General features: G+C 38.4%; 1 protein-coding gene across 1 annotated transcript; it reads left to right on the top strand.

Annotated features, from left to right (window-relative positions):
* The first annotated feature begins 2,445 nt into the window (after positions 1-2,445).
* csf3r (colony stimulating factor 3 receptor) lies at positions 2,446-17,768 on the top strand. Its single transcript, XM_007557239.2, has 17 exons — positions 2,446-2,589; positions 6,291-6,388; positions 7,731-7,805; positions 8,001-8,294; positions 10,930-11,062; positions 11,223-11,389; positions 11,870-12,039; positions 12,175-12,331; positions 12,629-12,711; positions 12,806-13,013; positions 13,493-13,681; positions 13,872-13,973; positions 14,215-14,361; positions 14,431-14,571; positions 14,670-14,766; positions 15,797-15,875; positions 16,212-17,768. The coding sequence occupies exons 3-17, from the start codon at positions 7,739-7,741 to the stop codon at positions 16,689-16,691; spliced, it is 2,514 nt and encodes an 837-aa protein (XP_007557301.1). The 5' UTR covers positions 2,446-2,589; positions 6,291-6,388; positions 7,731-7,738; the 3' UTR covers positions 16,692-17,768.
* The last annotated feature ends 423 nt before the right edge of the window (positions 17,769-18,191 follow it).

The raw sequence follows: 18,191 nt of genomic DNA, 5'->3' as shown, positions 1-18,191 counted from the left end.
TCACATGAGGTAGGTCCCACATATCTCTGCCTTATTGATTGATTTGCCACATTGCAAAAAAAAATGCTGAACGATCTTGAAATGTCTAAGGTAGAGTGTGCGCCTGAATGACTGCTACTCAAATTTGACTGGATGATATTGTTCTGGTCTGTCAGTGGTCTTGATTTCAGTTTTACTGAAACCTAAAGAAGAGAAATCCAGTAAAACGCTCATTTTATGTAGAGAAAAACATGTCATTAGTCACAAGTAGTGGGTTTTGAGTGTGTTGCAATTGTTTTGTATCCAAGTTTCCAGTGTGGGGATCCATTGCAACACTGCAACTTCCTCCATTTAAGCACCACAAAGAAAAACATGCCGAATATCATAATATTTTTATGCATCATGTGTATCGATAATAAAAACCACATTTTATCATTTAAATAAAAGCTAGTGAATTGGACAAAGTCTCTTTTCAAAGATATATCTCCTTTATAATTACCACAATGAAAGCGGTATTTTATATACCTGGCATAAAGTTAGTTGACAAAATGTTAATCCAATATAAATTTTCTTAAGAACAAATTCTAAATTGCTAAGAACAATCTCCTAATGCTTTAAAAAATTTTGTGCGTGAATTAGTCAGTACTTTTCTCTGTCAATAGTCAGTTTTCTTTTTTGCGTGTGGTTCATTTTAAACTGCATCATAATCCCTTTTTTTTAAACTTAACATTAAAAACAGTTTAGTTAAATGACATTTAAACCCAAAAATGACCCTCTGTGACTAGCAGCAGCAATGACAACAGCAGCTGTGATTAAAGTTAACAGGAGTAAGTCTCTGTACAGCATGAAAGGAAAAAGACATAAAATTATGTTTTTAGAAATGACTAATTTTGGGATAGCAACATGTCAAATGTGAGCAAGAATCAAAAGACGAGACAGTATTCTGTTAAGCACAGTACAAGAACTGCAATCAAACCAAGCCGAGCTTCGTCGATTCAGCTTAGCTCCGGGACCCTCTGCTAATTTTACTGCTCACTGAAACGTTGCATGTAATACCCAGTGGATGGAGAACACTTTGTTCATTAGTGCTGATTAGGAAATAAGATCAAGCAAAATATGTCAACTCATGATAACCAGTTAATGTGTTTTTAATTAGGGCCTGCTTTTCTCCTCTCCCAATAATTCCTGCTCCGAAACCCACCGCCGCTTGCATTTATTTCCTCCTCTGGAGGCCTCTTGATTAAGAGTTAGCCCCTATTATGATTTTAAGGGCAGCTTAGTGACGGAGCAGAGATGCAGCTGTTAGATTAAAAGTTTAGTGGTTGAGCTCACTGGCGCGTCTCGCTCACCGTTTGAAATGACTTCTCATCAATGAGATCATTTTAGGACTTAACAAGCTAATAAATGGGATATGGCAACCAGTTTCGAAGCGCCCTTGGGAGGGTTAAGCCACGGCTTGCAATCCCATTTAAAAGCTTGTTCTATTACCATGCAGACAAAAGTGTCAACCTGCTGAGAGAGGGAGACGGTGGCATTTTGAAGCAGCCTCGGTGATACAGCAGATCTGCAGCTTCAAAGGTCACCCTCAACATTGGGGGTCTTCTTGATGCAGAACGATCTCATCCTTTCAGGAAAAAAAAAACACTTCCTGGACTCACAAGGTAGAATAATGATTAATATGCTTTTTGTGAAAGGTACTACGCTAAGTACTACCATATTGCCAACACAACATAAGTACACTTTTTGTAACAAGACAATAACAACAAAGAAATCTGATTTATTGTATTTATATGTCATTTTTGAAGCAAAATTGACAAAATGCCATGTTGGAAAATGAACAGAAAGGCTCTTTGGAATCAAGAGGTAGAGAGAAAGGTCTCCAGCTTCAATAACAATTTCTTTTGGCAATTTGTGTGTGAATAAATCTTTCAGACACCCAATGTAATGTACCACCTCCATGTCTCTTTAATGTTTAAGACACGTACTTACCAGCATCTTTGTTAGCTCGTCAAGCTAATTGACTTCATACTTAGTTTGCAAATAGTTGAGATATTGTAGTTTCTTATGAGAACTGCTAAAAGTACCACCACTAGCAGCTGCAGAGAATTTCATGCATTTCATATCAGCGTCTTGTTAAAAAAATTTTAAAAAAAAACCTGTAGTGATCAATAAAACACCAAGGAGATTTATTGGACATAAGTTGATGGATAATTTTTAGGTTGTGCTATTTTTTGGCAATCGCAGTACATGGTGCAAAAATGGAAAATATTCAAAAGCCATCTGCAAAATGTCCTTTCTTCCATATTTGTATTTATTTATTTTTTTCAGAACCAGCTATCTCCTTTCTTTTGAAACTATGCTGGTAATTTAAACACCCCACTTTTCCTTCCCAGAATAGGGCCCCATCAGTCATTCGTTTCTTCCTGGAAAATAGTGAAGTTTCACAAATCAAATTCAAAACAAGGATGTTAGTGTTGCTGCCTCTGCAGCTTGGCTTACACACACATACGTCCTCCAATCTGAGCCGCTTTGAGTCACACTATTTCATCTGGTGCTATCAGGGTTGATGAGAGCCTCTTGTCTTTCTCGGTCGGCTGCAGCTGCTGTGTGGTGAGTGGCAAGCCTCTCTGATGGCTCTCCTTTATCTTCGCATCAAGCAATTTGCTGCTCCTTTCATTATGATCCTTGTGCCAGATTGAAAATGAAAACTTCACAAAACTTGTGTTTTAAGTGACTCAAGTACAAGCGGTAACGCTGAAAAGACATTTTTAATTTCATTTTGAGGTTGCTCAAATTTTTGTGTCCAGTCTGGACACAAAAATTGTGTCCAAGTGCTTTTGTACATTAAAGATCACAAAAGCACCTTTAATACTTTTGTGACTGTAAAGCAGGTACAAGAAACATCAAGAAATGTTTTATTTTAACAATTGTTTTTGACAGTTTGGTCAGTTTGTTTATCTTTGTGAAAACCGTAAAATTCTCGATTCAAAGCAATGGGATACGTAGTTGAGTGTTGTGGTATGGAAAGCACATTCTTCTTCTTCTTTCATTAAAAAAAGAGGATGTGAAACTGATTGTTTCTTTTCTAGGAATGTGGGACTTTAGAGAATGCTGATGCAAAATCTTAGATTGAATTCAACTAAACTGTGTTTTAACTCATCATTGTTCGGATATAGAGACAACATTTTAAAAATAAATTCTCTATTCAACAAACCAAACCTGTCGTGAGAAATAAGTCCACAAAAGAGGAACTACTAGAGTGAAGGATATTGCCAAATCCTGTGAGTGGGCGTTGTGTAACTAACCCCTGAAAGCAACAGGAAAGGAAATGTACAGAGACAAGAGGACAACATTTCTTTACACATTGCACCATGTCTCTGTGAAACAAAAGGAAAATGCCAAACGTGTATTTGCATTTTCGAATCAGGAGCAACTCATGTTTGTTTGTTTGACAGAATACACTCAAGGTTTAATACTCTGTCCGTCTCTGACTATTTCTTTTTCTGTCTTTTTCTCGCTTGTCTTTTGTTATAACTGCAGGCAATTATCCATTAGTGGAGAGCAGGAATTTTTAAAAAGGCAAGAAGGGAAAGTGGAGGCCTTTTTGCAAAGAGCTGATAAGAAAAATGGGAGAAATTCCATTTCGCTCTCATTGCAAAACAAACATCAAATATTCAGTTATGGACAAAGAGGAGAAATCTCAGTTTGAATGATAGCTGCAAATGACTTAAATTATGAGTCACATTTCTGCAACTTTTACATAAACAAACCATGTTTATGTAAAGTTTTTTTTTTTTTAGCCCAAATGCCTTTAAATAAATCAACATCTTTTAGCTCAGCTCATTCCAAGGTGTTTCCAGACCAGAAGGGACAAATAGGTACTCCAGCATATTCTGGGTCTGCTCGGGTGTTTCCAAAGGGAAATATCTGGGAGGCATCCCGATCAGATGACTCCTTTTAAATCAGACGACAAGCGGCTCTTCAAGCTCTCACTGGATGATCCTAGTATTCAGGATCTCATTCTGTTGGTCATGATTCATGGTTCAAGACCATAGGTGAAGGGTGAAATATTGACAGATCACTAGATCACTATAGGCTGGAGCAGCGCCCACATTACTGCAGACAATGTCCCTCTTGGTCTGTCCAGCTGCCTCTCCATCCGATCAAACATTTGAACTCCTCTGCTTCAGACCGACCCCCAAGGCTAAGAGGGAGAGATGAACACAGCTCTTCAAAACTACACCATGAACTCCACAAACAGTGTCCTGGTCTGGACAAAAGGCATCCCGATGGAGATCAGCCCCTAGGGAGGAAACGAGCTCAATTCTGTGCCTTTAAAAGCAATTCACTTGCTTTGTATCCCTTCACCTGGAAACAGATGAATTATTTAGAGAATGTCTCTGAGAAAAAGGAGTTCTGGGTTTAACTCTTAGACATGTTTCCCCACAACCCAGTCTCAGCTAATTGGAAGCGGCACACTTAGGAACTTGTTTACTGCTGTGGTCTCACATATTGGTATGGATTTCTCACACAAGTATGTCATAATGTCTGTCTCAAACGTCTGATGGTGAAATCACAAAGAGTCATGAGACACCCCTGACGTGAGAACGTTTGTCTCTGCTATTAGCATTGGATCAATTATTGGTTACTACGTATTATAAAAATATTATCCTAACTTTCTGCCTTGAAAGCATTAAATTGGTCATGCAGATAAATTAAGTCAACACACTCAAGTATTTGGCAGATAACTACGATTATAGCTCTAATTAACAAAATGTCAACTTTTCAACTCACAAGGATCTTGACATTTACTTTTACACACATTACATCAGCCGTGATGGTACCAGTTTTATTTTGCTTTGTTTATGTCTGTTTGCATATTTTTGCTCCAATCCTCAAGGACCAGTGTCCTTCATGTGTTACACGATTCCCTCATTAAACTCACCTTGAATCAAAAGATGGAGCCTCTGCAGAACTTGATGAGATGACTAGAAGGTAATTTAACCAACGCTAAAAGGTCATTCTAGAACAAACGAATAAAAAACCAGCAGGACAATCTTGAAGACTGGAGTTGAGCACCACTGCTGAAAACAAGCCATTTTGTGCATAATGGACTGTAGTGTCCCAACATACTCATCCATGAAGTTGTACTTTGCATCATGTATGTTTCTTTAAATGTTCCCACAATCAAACTAACCTCAAATTGTTTTATTGTTAACTTCTCTGGAGTTAACATGAGTTCAGCAGTGTGCTCCATAAATCCCCCAGGAAATATATTTGCATGTTTTTCCCTTTTTTGGTTCTCTTTTCGATTGTGGCTTATGCTAAGACACTACATTCTTCTACTTTTTCTCACCAGATAAAAATAAGTGTTCTAGAACACAACAGGACACTGATATTTATTGCAAATAATTTGTTAATATTGTTAATCATATTCCATATTTTGAGCCATTTGTTTAATTTATCTTTGTGGTAAAGTATTTTCATAACTTGTGGTGATCATGAAAAGGCTCAAATCTCATGAAAAAAATATTTTTTAAATTATCACTACTTTATGTAGACTTGATATTGCACCTCTAACAAATGGGTTATTTTTGACTAGTTCACTTGAACCTTGGGCAAGCAAAAATGATTTTGCACCAACAGATGGTAGATATTATTTTTTGGAGTCTCATAACATTTTTTTTAGAGCAGACTTAAAAAAGTCTGCTCTAAAAGACTTTTTTAGAGCAGACTTTCCTAAATGACTTTAGGAAATGACCTAAAGTCATTTCCTAAAGGAAATGACTTTATTGTTTGTCAAGTAGGTACAACATATACCCAAGATGAACATAGGCCTGATGGACCCCAAGATGTCATGAACAAGAATGGAAAAAACAGAATTGCAAAATAAGCGCCTGTAGATTCTCACTGTTTTTGCTAAGACAGAACCTTAGTCACTACCCAGAAACAGATACAAATCTGTATCTGTTTCTGTTAGTCATTGTTAGTAACAATTGTCAGTCATTGTTACTAACAATGACTAAGTTAGTAACAATAACTTAGTCATTGTTACTAATGACTAAGTAACAAGTGGCAGTTACTAGAAAAACACACGTTATGTTATGACATCATATGTTGATATGCATCTGTATATGTTGAATAATTTAAAAAAATAAAATAAAATAAAACCATTTTACATGCAACATGTACTGCATGTCTTGAATTGATAACCACAGCTGTGTTAAATATGGAAAAAAAAAAATCTCTTTTCCTTTTTGGAATTATTCTTTTCACACCTTTAATTTTTTTGTTTCTGTTTTCACACACAGAAACACAACAATGCTGTAAAGGCAGGATTTTTCTGTTGGTGCTTTGTGAGTTGGTAATCAGATTTTCTTCACATCTGAACATCTTTGCTTGTGTAATGGTGAGTATTTCGAGATCAATGTTCTCCCTCACCTATGTTGTAACAGATTTAGTTTGTTGATCCACTGTTAAGTTTTTATTAAGATAGATTTTTTTATAATAATGACGATGAACTCAGGTCCACACTTATCATTATTATGTAAAAAAAAAACACCAAACAAGGATAGCTGCCTGTAACAAGTGGCAGTTACTAGAAGAACACACGTTATGTTATATCATTTTATTCACAATGATGTAAATGTTAAATTTTCTGCATTATTGATGTTTCAAGCATTTTAATCTAAGACGGTATGATTGCAGATAAGCTCAAACTGTATGATTTGTTGCTGCAGCTATATCCTCTCAAAAAGATACTGGTTTAATGATGATGGGGCACCAACTATGGGGTGTTTACGCTCTTATTACAAACTAAATCTGTCAGGCTTTAAAATGAGGTAGAGAAAATAAAGACTGGCAGACAGCTGTGGAAGCACTTATGGCTGGGCAAAGGAGGGCAATAATTATCAGTCACTGGTAGAAGCAGCCAGACTGCAGGATTTTCTCACAAAACTTTGATCACTGCTATAAATTTGTCCTTGTCATATTCAGCTTTGAGTGTTTTAAACCAGCTTGAAGTGAACACATCTCACTAAAAAACATCAGACCTTAGACTTTTGTTTTACGTGTCACCGTACATGTGGTGCAGAAAATCATTATGGCTCTCCCTGATGTGAAAACCTCAAATAACCTCCAGTTTTTAGTATAAATACATAAAACTAAAGCAATAAAGCAGAAATGCACAAGGTTTTCACACACCGTAAACTGGACTTTCAGGTAATGTGTAGAACTGTGGGGCTGTTTGTCTCACAAGGCCATTGAACCCCTTTTAGAGTAAATTATATTATGAACTCTGAAATACCAGAAGGATCTAAATTGAGTGGATATCACTGATAAATAGAAAATGGGCCAATTTGGTGTCTATGGTTCAACAGACCTTCTTCCATTGCCATTTTAGACCCCAAACTGAAATCCTATGGAAAACCTACAGTGTGAGCTGATGGTTGGATTACTCCTAAAAAATTCTGTGAGCTATTATTATTCTGCTGCTTCTTGCAGAAAAAAAGCTTTTGATTTTCTAGATTTCAAAGGCAATGAATGCAAGCTGTTTACACAAAAACACTGGGCATACTGCGAAACCCAGTGAAACATACAAAACACCATGCCTGCGATTCATTTTTAACCAAAACATGTTATCGCCGTAATTCTTCTTTTACTGCATCACTTGGAAAGAAATGGCATGTTGCGATATGGCATGCAAAGCTTGCAATTTTTAGTTGATGCCTTTCAACGTGTCTGCTCGACAGGTTATGTCATGATGACATACACATGGACGTTGGTGATTGCCGTGCTGGTAGACTCTGCAAACGGAGCAGGAAGTCGTGAGTGTTGTTTTTGAAAATCAGAAATTGAAATGTAAACACCTAACCACCAGTTAGAAAGACAATTTCAAACATCTTATTTTTGAGGCACTTTCCCATAAAATGCAATGTTTGATATTAGAGAGACGAGGAAATAAAAAATGTTTTCTGCCTTCTAATCTTCAAACATGTTTTTATTTATTTCATTTTCTCAAGAGGGTGACATCCAACCATGTGCAAGGATCCACACATCAAGTTCGGTGGTGCCTCTGGGATCACCTGTCACAGCCACCTGTGTCATCAGAGAAGACTGCCCTCTAGTTATTGGACAAGCTGTTCATATCGAGTGGCGTCTTGGCAGTGAGCTTATTCTCAACAGCCTTGCAGCCAATGAGAGCAACAGGGTTTCCAGGATTGTTGTACCGAGCTTCAATCGCACCGAGGCACTACTTGTCTGCTGCATCCAGAATTGTTCTCAAGTTGTCACCGGAGTCGAGATCCGAGCTGGATGTAAGAAAAATTTTATAGCATTTTCAGAAAGGAACTTCTATAAACAGATTCTGCAAGGAAACTCTGCAGAGTCCTGCTTTACACCTCTTTTCATACACTGTAAGTAGGGATGTAAATAAATTTGAGAGAAAGTCTTAAAACTTAATGTTCACACATTTTCAACCAGTACAACTAAGCTATTTAGAAAGAGAATTGCCAAGCACTTGAGTTTCTTTGCAAAGCTGACAAACTCAACCAAAGACACTTACAGCTGTTTACAGCTGAGTGTCTGCAAAGTGTTGACTCTTATGTACACTGTACTGCAAAAAAACTGAAAACAATTACACATTTCTGTCCACTTCACAGCTTTGTGCTGCTTTATGTTTGTCTTTTACACAAAATCAATATAAAATACATTGAAGTTTGTGGTTTCCACGTCACATCTGAAGCATTCAGGTGTCTATGAAAACATTTGGAAGGCACCAGAAGTAATGTTCTACACATAAAAGAATGTTGAATTTTAGTTTACACAAATTTAAATTCATGCCTGAAATACAAACATTCAGAGGGCATACTTTCATTTTCTGTATCATTTGAAATAGGATAGACAAGAACAAGAATGGGATAGACTGCCAGGGTCTGTGTTTTTCTGTTTTTAGTCTTTTTTGTTTTTTGGTTTGATTTTCATTTTTTCCTGGAGCACTTGCCATTTCCCATGGCATCCATCAGATGCCGCCAGTTTTTCTGAGCCCCTGGGAAGCTGCGAGGGCGTACGCACCCCTGCAGCTCGTTTGGAGGGCGTGGGCTGAGGATATAAGCAGCGGCTGAACGACTTCTCATCGCCTGAGTGTTTGCTTACCTTGGTGATCCTGTTGCCTCTTCGTGTTCCCGTGTGTGCCGTCTGCCCCGGATTCAGTTTTAGTGCCGCAAGAGGGAGAGATGCCTCTACGGGGTGTTTATCCTTCTGGTGGCCTTTGCTATGCACGGCAATCTCAGCAGACAAAAGGCTGACAGAATTATCAATGAGCTGAGGCCATTGATGCCGGTCGTGACACAGATGTTTAGGTACGAAGACATAGCGCTCACGTACCAAAACTTCGGGCGTTATATCAATGACACAAATGCCCATGTGGTGCTAGCACGATGGCTGAGGCAAGTCCCTCAGGCTGCAATCCGCCTGAGAATTCTGTTGGCGCAGGCGGCTGGATCCGGAGTGACATCTCTGGACTTGGTGGCTCGGGCAATCCATGCCCACCCCAAGTTCCCATGGCCAGTGGTGGCATGTCTATACCCCGTAGAATGGAAAATCGTCCTCCGTGCACTCAGGGCAATAGATGGGCGCATATACTACGGGTTCCGAAACGACCTGGGCGTTGTGCGTGCGACGTTGTTCAGTTCCATTACCTGGATTGCGCACTCACTCCTTCTGGCGCTGGGAGACAAACCTCTCACAAACTACCGCGGGATTGTCCCAGACCAGAGGAATCGGGAGTTTGTGGATCGAATCATCTCGGAGTATATAAAATCTCTGAGCGAGTACAACGAACATTTATTTGATGAGTTCACCGAGGAAGAACTCTTGGTTTATGCCAGAATACAAGCTGCGGTGGCAAAACATCCCAGCGTGGCAACAGCACTCGCCCGTATGGATGGACACCGCCGAGCGAGGGTGAGACTTGGGGACAGATACGATGAAGACGGGGATGATCGAAGTGATTACAGTGAATTCGGTGAAGAGGACACACAAGAGGAAGGTGGCTCGGTGGATGATGAGGCTGGAGCCTTACATGTCCTCTGTAATACGAACATCTCAAACATTGGCCTTGCTTCAATGGCAAGGCCATCGGTGGATGATGAGGCTCCAGCCTCATCATCCACCGATGATGGAGCTGGTCCAGAGGACATGTAAGGCGACTGTAGGCATTGTGGTGTTGTAAATGGTGCAGTTAATCGAAGTTGTGTGATACTATGCGTGTGCAGTGTCATTTAAATACATATACATAGTGTAAATGTTGCAATATGACCACCATGTGGGAGTGGTCTTTCCTTTCAGTAATGGCGCAGAGCGCTGATGTTTGAAGTTAGACTGGTTGGTAGTCATGTGGACAGTCCATTGAGCTCGGCTCTGGATGTCACTTTTGAGTTTTATATTGAAGCAAGGCCAATGTTTGAGATGTTCTTATTGTGTTTAAAAATTACAAATTAAAAAAACTAAACCCGGGGCAGACGGCACACACGGGAACACGAAGAAGCAACAGGATCACCAAGGTAAGCAAACACTCAAGCGATGAGAAGTCGTTCAGCCGCTGCTTATATCCTTAGTCCACGCCATCAAAACGAGCTGCAGGTGTGCGTACGGGGTCGCCCTCGCAGCTTCCCAGGGGCTCAGAAAAACTGGCGGCATCTGGTGGATGCCATGGGAAATGGCAAGTGCTCCAGGAAAAAAATGAAAATCAAACGAAAAAACAAAAAAGACTAAAAACAGAAAAACACAGACCCTGACATACAGTGAAATTGATCATCCTTTAAATATAAAACATAACTTGATAAACTTACCATCAATAACCAAACTGTAACATTGATTTCAAAACGGGAGTAGTCAACTGATTGTCATAACCCTGGAATTAATACTTTTTTTTTTTTTTTTTATCATTAGACCCACCAGAAGAGCCACGAAACCTGACCTGTCAGACAAAGTTCAGCTCCCCTAGTTCCTTGAACTGTGAATGGGAGCCTGGGCAGCGGGACACCCACCTCCCTACAAAGTACTCCCTGCACACTGAAATAAGGTACATTTCTGCCTGAAACTATAAATATGTTGAATTATTTTCAATGGAGGAATAAAGTTCAAGGAGTCAAGTTTGATGTCAAGGATCTTTGATTCATCGAATTCTGTAAGTACTTCTGGTTGAACCAACATTTATTTTCTCACTTTGTATTTTATTTCAGAGACATAAATGAGAACTATACGTACAAATTGCCACCAGACGTCCATCACTATTCGATTCCTCGTAATGAATTTGTTCTGTTCAATGACATCAAGATCTACGTAAAGGCAGAGAATGACCTTGGAGTGGCAACTTCAGCACCCCTAGTTTTTGATCCTGTACAGGCAGGTAAATATCAACTGAGAATAATAAAATGAAAATAAAAACCCCTGGTAAACGGTGATTAGGATAAGCACAAATCTAAATGGGAAAAATAAAAACATAACAGAACTAGCTCACATATCAACATATAAAACAAATGTTGTTCATGTCATTTAAATAAAATGTACTGAATGTTTTAAAGTTTCCAGCAGCAGTATTATTTCTCATATTCTTGTAACATTGTCTTTGTTTTGTACCAAACAAGATCATTTCTGTCATCCAGATGGCTTGGGAATTCAGTGAGGATTAAAGAAATAAATTTAGCAGTAGTGTTGCTCTGGGTTGTTTTTAAAGGTCAGCTTCTATTTTTATACAAGCTAAATTCTTATCACAGCATTAATCATAATGATGCACAAACTCTTGGTTTTTCATTTAAACCGTGCTTCATGTAGAAAAAAACGACAAAAAAAAACCCCACTAAAAATCTAATCTTTGTTTTTCTGTCAGCTAAGTTTGACCAACCCAGTATTGAAACGCTTGGTGTGGAGCCTAAAAGGTTAGGTTGCCTCAAGCTGAAGTGGAGAATGTCCCAGCAGCAGAGTTGGTTTTCTCACAACCAACTAAGCCTCGAAGTCCGACTTTGGACTGCTGACAGCGACCAAATGAGTGGCCCACCAGTGAGTTCAGTTAAAACTGTTGAAATAAAAGCACCACCATGAATTTGTGTTGCGTCAGACTTGATCTTGTTGCTGGAAGCCCACCTAAAACTTACAGTGTATTTGATGTCATGCCCGTATGATCTTTTGTCTCAGATTCTTGTAAGCCAAGTGAGGCCATCCAAAGCGGTCACGGAATGCTGTCGTCTCCTTCATGGAACTCGATATTTGGCTCAAATTAGAGTCAGATACTACATGCGGGGCCCCTGGAGCGAGTGGAGCAGCAGCAAATCCGGAGTCACCTTGGAGACCGGTAGGGCTCGGATCAATTCAGAATGACACAACCAGCCACTCTTAACATTTTCCAATCTGATGCCTTTTCTCTCCATTTTTTCCTCATCTGTTCGGTGTATGCAAATGTCATGTTGTGCATCTCTCACTGCTTCGCTCTGCGGCACATGCTGAATTGAAGTATTGAGTTTTGTCGCATATGCAGACAGTGAATCCATAGACCTGTCTTGTAGGGAGAAGTTTTATTTTCTACAGAGTTAGAGTGGAAGTTCAGAGTTTTGACAAGTTGCCACACTGACAGCTGTCTCTTCCTTTTCAGCTCCAACTGGACGTTTAGACTCGTGGATGAAGGTATCAAAGAATCACACAAGCAAAAACCTAGACATACAGTTGTTCTGGAAGGTACCTATATGATTTCTTGATGCCTGTCAAAAATGAGTATTTTCTTCAAAACCTCTACAGGGTTGTATAAAGTCTCCCATTTTTATTGTTTCAGCCATCAAAACAGTTCCGTGCAAATGGCCAAAATTTGACATACGTTGTCTTAAAACCAAATCGTCGTGACAAGAGAGAGAGAATGTGCTCTACAAATGAGAAATGGTGCACTTTTCAAGTTTCTAGGAGAGTAAGGAAAGTGTATCTGAGCGCTGTGAATAGTGTGGGGGAATCTCCCCTCACTGAAATCAGGATTTACCAGCCTAAAGGTAACTCATATCATTTAAATAAAATATACTGGATGCTGCAAGAGTCATATTCCTCAAGCTTTTCCACATTTTGTCGCATTACAACCACAAACTAGAATGTATTTTTGGAGGATATCTGAATCCCCATTATGAAACATGAGGGTGGCAACGTAATGCTGCAAGAATGCCTTTCTTCAGCAAGGACAAGGAAGCTGGTCTCTGTTAAATAACAGTACTAAAGGGGAACTGAGGGCTAAAGAAAATACTGAAATTCCCACCAGGTTAATAACATCAGAGTGTAATCACATCCTCAATGACTTTAAATGATTCTGCAGACTGGGTTGCAACTGAGACTCTTGCTGTGTCCGATTAAAACATATGCACTCCTTTCTCGTTTGTGGTTACAATGTGACAAAATGAATAATTTTGCAAGACAATGTATATAGAGTGTCATGGTACATCATTTTTTTTGTAAACCTGAGATGTTTTCATGTCTTCAGCTCACACGGCAATCATGGATGTCACAGCTGTTCCTCATGATGACAGATCGTTTCTGGTCCAGTGGAGAGCTGAGGTGACTTTAGGTCTCACTGATTACGTGGTGGAATGGAAACCTTTACTAAATCTAGACCTCAGCCACATTCGTTTTGAGATTGTGAATAAAAACCTGTCTAGTCTCATCATAAACGGTATGTCAATAAGAATTTGCTGAACATCTTTCCATAAGCCATGTTGCAATTGCACTTTCATCTCTCACGACATGAACTCAAATAGTCACTTTTGAGCAAGAGTCTTATTTTCTCCTTTCCTGAACCTACCTGTAAACACTGTAATTAGCTTGTGACACTGATCCACTCTGCCCTCTACACTCATCCATAGGCAGCTTTGAGCCTTACAAGCCCTATGGAATCTCTGTATATCCCCGGTTTAAGGATGGGATGGGGCCTCCTCAGACTGTTAATGCCTACTTGAGACAAAAGGGTAAGTCACCAAAGACAAACGGGGGATCACACAAAGAGCATGCAGAGGTGTAAGAGTCAAGTTGCCTCAACTTTAAACAAGTAGAAAGCCTTTCACATTATTCAGATTACAGTGACGGTGTGAGCTCTCAGGGAACAGATCATTTCTTATGGAACGTTGCCCTCTTGTGGAAAGACAATGATCAATTTCCTCATTCAAATCCAGATGCACTCTAATGTAAACTGCATCTTTCTTTTTGAAGCTCCATCAGTGGTTCCTAAAATTCAAATTAAAAAGACCTGGTGGTCAGATATAGAGGTTTCATGGGATGAAATCCCTTTGCAGCAAAGGAATGGATTTATTAAGAGCTACCAAGTCTTCTACTGGGAAGAGAACGGATCTGTTCAAGGTAGGTTAAAAGGTTTGAATTGTTCTGAATGTAAAATGAAGTTTTTTTAACCTTGGGACATTTTTCCAGTTGAGAGAGCCAATGCAGAAGACAGAAAAGTGATCCTGAAGCACCTCAACACTCCATCTACATATGAAGCTTTCATGATGGTTAGCACATTTGGTGGGAGCCTGAACGGATCAACAATTTATGTTAAAATGAACTCCTTTGGTTGGTACCATATTCTAATTTACCATTTAGAGAGTCAATGAGCAGAATATGGATTTATCTATTAGATTTCATATTGCAACATGATTTCCTTTTCCAAGATGCTTTGACTGTTGTGATCACTGTAACTGCATTTGGAGTTGGACTGGCATTGCTGATCATTTCCACCATCTGGACCTGCTTCTCCAAACAGAAAAAGTAAGCCCACCAAAAAACATATACTCTAGAGATCTATGATGCAGTGCTGTGAATAGATTTTTACTTACTTACAGATTTTTTCCATTTTTCCCACGTGCATATGTTTTCGTTCACAGCACAAGTTTAAATATGTTAATATCATTTATTTACTGGGTTATAATGAAATTCAATTGAATTCAGTTTATTTCTATAGGATGAATTCAAAATATGTCGTCTCAAGGCACTTTACAAAAAAAGTAAATTCAATCAAATCCTACAGACAGATTCATAGACGATCCTAGTGATCAAAGACCCAGCAGGTTACATCAGGCTACTGGCCTGCAGTATTTAGCTTTGTGGATGAGTATTTAGGAGCAATGGACTGTCGCTTGCATTCTGTAATTGACTTTGGAGGAATCTCTCACACTGAGCATGCAAGTAGAGATGGTGGAAAGGAAAATTCCCCTTTAACAGGAAGAAACCTCCAGCAGATTCTGACCTCCATGTCTTACAATGGGTTTGAGAAGACTATACCTAATAAGTGATTGGTTATTTTTGGTCAGCTGTGGTTTTCACCTTACATGCTTTGTTTGCCAATTCTTATGTGCCGTTGTTGAATCGTGAATCCTGACCTTACTTTAAGCAAAAGAGGCCTGCAGTGGTTTTGACCTTTTTCTGGGTTCTTTTGTGAAATCCTGGATAATTCTTTGATTGTGTGCAATTGGAAGGGTTTGGTAGGTCAACCTCTCCTGGAATATCTTTTCAGTCTACAGGTATGACAGTGACTGATCAGTTAAATCATGATTCATGAAAGGAGGACAGTACTTTTTCAAAATAGGATTATGTTGATTTAGGTATCTTTTTTTTCCCCTTTAATTAGTGAAAATATTTTGTTTTCCACAGGTAATCTGTATTATATTGAAACTTGTTTAATGATTTGAAACAATTAACTATAGTGAAAAAGACAAGCAAAAGAATTGCATAAAGAGGAAAACACTTTTTCACTTCACTGTGTTATATTTTTTACATGCTTTGTTTGTTTGACCTTAAGGCTGAATGGTTACATGTGGCCAGTAGTTCCAGATCCGGCTAACAGCAGCATTAAAAAATGGTCATCAGAATCAACACAGGTAATGAACATTAGCAGCTGTCACAGATGTTAACTTAATGTGATAACAATGAATACATACGTGTGACATGAACTACCACAATTCTAAAGTGTTATAGGATTACAAGCATTTTGGACTTATATTCGTTTTTCCTACAAATTAAATCTATTTGTTAAATCTTTATTTGGAATATATGGACATCAAAGGATCCATGCAAGTCTAACTGTAAGATTAGATTATGTAGCAAAAAAACAGTAGTGATAAAAACATAAATCGATAAATAATCCAGTGTATATTTCCAGTTTTAGCTGTCAGTGTTGTCCCTTTCTCATATACATTCATTGTTTGCCTCTGCAGTTCACCCATCCATCCTGGGACAACGAGGAGCCAAATCCAATATGCTTGTCCCATCTCAGCTTCCTGGACCTTCCAACCAAACTTAGCAAAGAAGAGGATGATATCTGGTTGAACAGCTCAGAAGACACCAGCGATCTTGGCGAGTCGATTTGTGGCTCACCGTTTATTCCTACATACTCTGGCTCAAACAGCGAGTCTGTTCCTTATGCGACTGTACTGTTGTCCTCTTGCAACGACCCAGTGCCTGATGAGCCTCATGTCTACCTGCGCTCTGAATCTACACAACCCCTCTTGGAAACTGAGGAGTCTTTCACTCCAAAATGCTACCAGAATGTTGCAAATGATAGGATGTCGAAAGAGCAGTGTTTCTTTGGGCCATGTGACGATGATATCCCCGAAGGAGAGGAAGGCCCAGCTATTGTTTGGGATGACTTTCCCTTTCTGCGTGCCTTGGCCATGAATGAGAGTGAAAATGACTAAATTTAATTTGCTGGTCATTAGCGTATGCTTGCTTTGAATGTGTTTTTTGTTTGTTTCTTTGTTTTTGTTTTTTTGTAAATGAACCTACCCAGCGTTACACCTCATCATGATTATTTTGTTTCTGTGCTGCTTTTTACATTTATAGAAATACACTTTTTTAAATATATGTTTTACTTTTCATGAGGTGGTTAAAGGTTAAATGAACAGATTTAAGTTGTAATTTTGTTACATTTCACAAAAGTTAAAACGGATACTACCGTCAAAAGCTGTAATGTTTGAGGCTTTGTGTACAGGTGAAGGTAAATACAGAATTCTTTAATTATATTATTGCTTTAGACCAGTTAATGCCAGGATACCCGGCTTAGATGCAGTTCTGTAATACAATTGAGATTTATTTTTACCGCCTGAATTGTCTTCTCGTTGTGTAGGTAGCCTTTGTTTATTTGTAGCTGTTTACTTTGATCTAAATTTTACCACGAATATGACCAAGTTTAGGCAAATAATTGTGTACTTGTTGCTATTTTTGTCACCAAATGTTTGAACATCTGTCAATTTTATGGAATGTTCTCTTACCATTTTGAACAGAAGCTAATAGAAATAAACCTTTTTGTTATGTCATATATTAACCACAGGGAAATAAAAAAAAATAATTAGGAATTGCTAATTAACATTCCTATGCAAAGTTAAAAAAATATTTTTAGAAAATCTTAATTCTGTTTATTATATATATATATATATATATATATATTAGCTTCTGTTCTTTTAGGGAGTTGTTTAAACAATAGCTGATTTGGCAATAGGTTAAAATGTCTAACAATCTTTTCTAAAACTATACTGTTGACCTCAAGATTCAATACATATTGCATATTGTGAGAAAACATGAATACCTCATTCACTGACTGCTTAAACTCAGCTGTAATCCAAAGAAAGTAGCTTCACGAATGTATATATGATGTGCCTATATTGTGATGGCCCATGTGAGAGGCAGATTCTTATATTCTTTAGCTGGATGATCACGGTGCTGCACTCTGATAAATATGTAAATAAAAAATTATTTTTGATTTCCATAGCCTCTTTCACCTGTGCAAGTGAAAATTGCAATGTTTTTTTCACCTTCTACTTTATTACTGTGTTGTATAACAACCATCCAAAATAGATCTGCGGCAAGTTGTCCTTTCTAATTCTTTTAATCATAAACAGTTTTACTCATCCATCCAACCTTGCAGAGGAAGGGCAACAGGGGATCCGGTGCCCACCTCCAGTGGTCATTAGGCGTGGACTAATGCATAATAGATGTTGTTATGCATACATGGTCCAAACAAAAGTAAACAATTAGAGCAGAGTAGCACTTACAGATGACTGTAAATTAATTATTTCACTTATTTCTTAGTAAATTGTTAAAGGTACTAAACCTAAGCAATACCTTGCTAAAGTATACACAACTTTTGCATTTCTTGTGCTAAGAACTAAAGAGCAATGCATTTTAATAGGATTTTCTGT

This window comes from Poecilia formosa, unplaced genomic scaffold (genome assembly GCF_000485575.1).
Source record: "Poecilia formosa unplaced genomic scaffold, Poecilia_formosa-5.1.2 Scaffold86, whole genome shotgun sequence".
In the NCBI taxonomy this organism is placed as follows: domain Eukaryota; kingdom Metazoa; phylum Chordata; class Actinopteri; order Cyprinodontiformes; family Poeciliidae; genus Poecilia; species Poecilia formosa.
This window is presented reverse-complemented; position numbering and strand designations above follow the sequence as displayed.

What these genes read in the sequence shown, in the direction of transcription:
- csf3r (XM_007557239.2), top strand. Translation starts at nt 7,739, where the DNA reads ATGATGACATACACATGGACGTTGGTGATTGCCGTGCTGGTAGACTCT. An exon ending in TTTTGATCCTGTACAGGCAG is followed by an intron (nt 11,390 to 11,869) that starts GTAAATATCAAC and finishes TTTTTCTGTCAG; the next exon opens with CTAAGTTTGACCAACCCAGT. An exon ending in AGAGAACGGATCTGTTCAAG is followed by an intron (nt 14,362 to 14,430) that starts GTAGGTTAAAAG and finishes ACATTTTTCCAG; the next exon opens with TTGAGAGAGCCAATGCAGAA.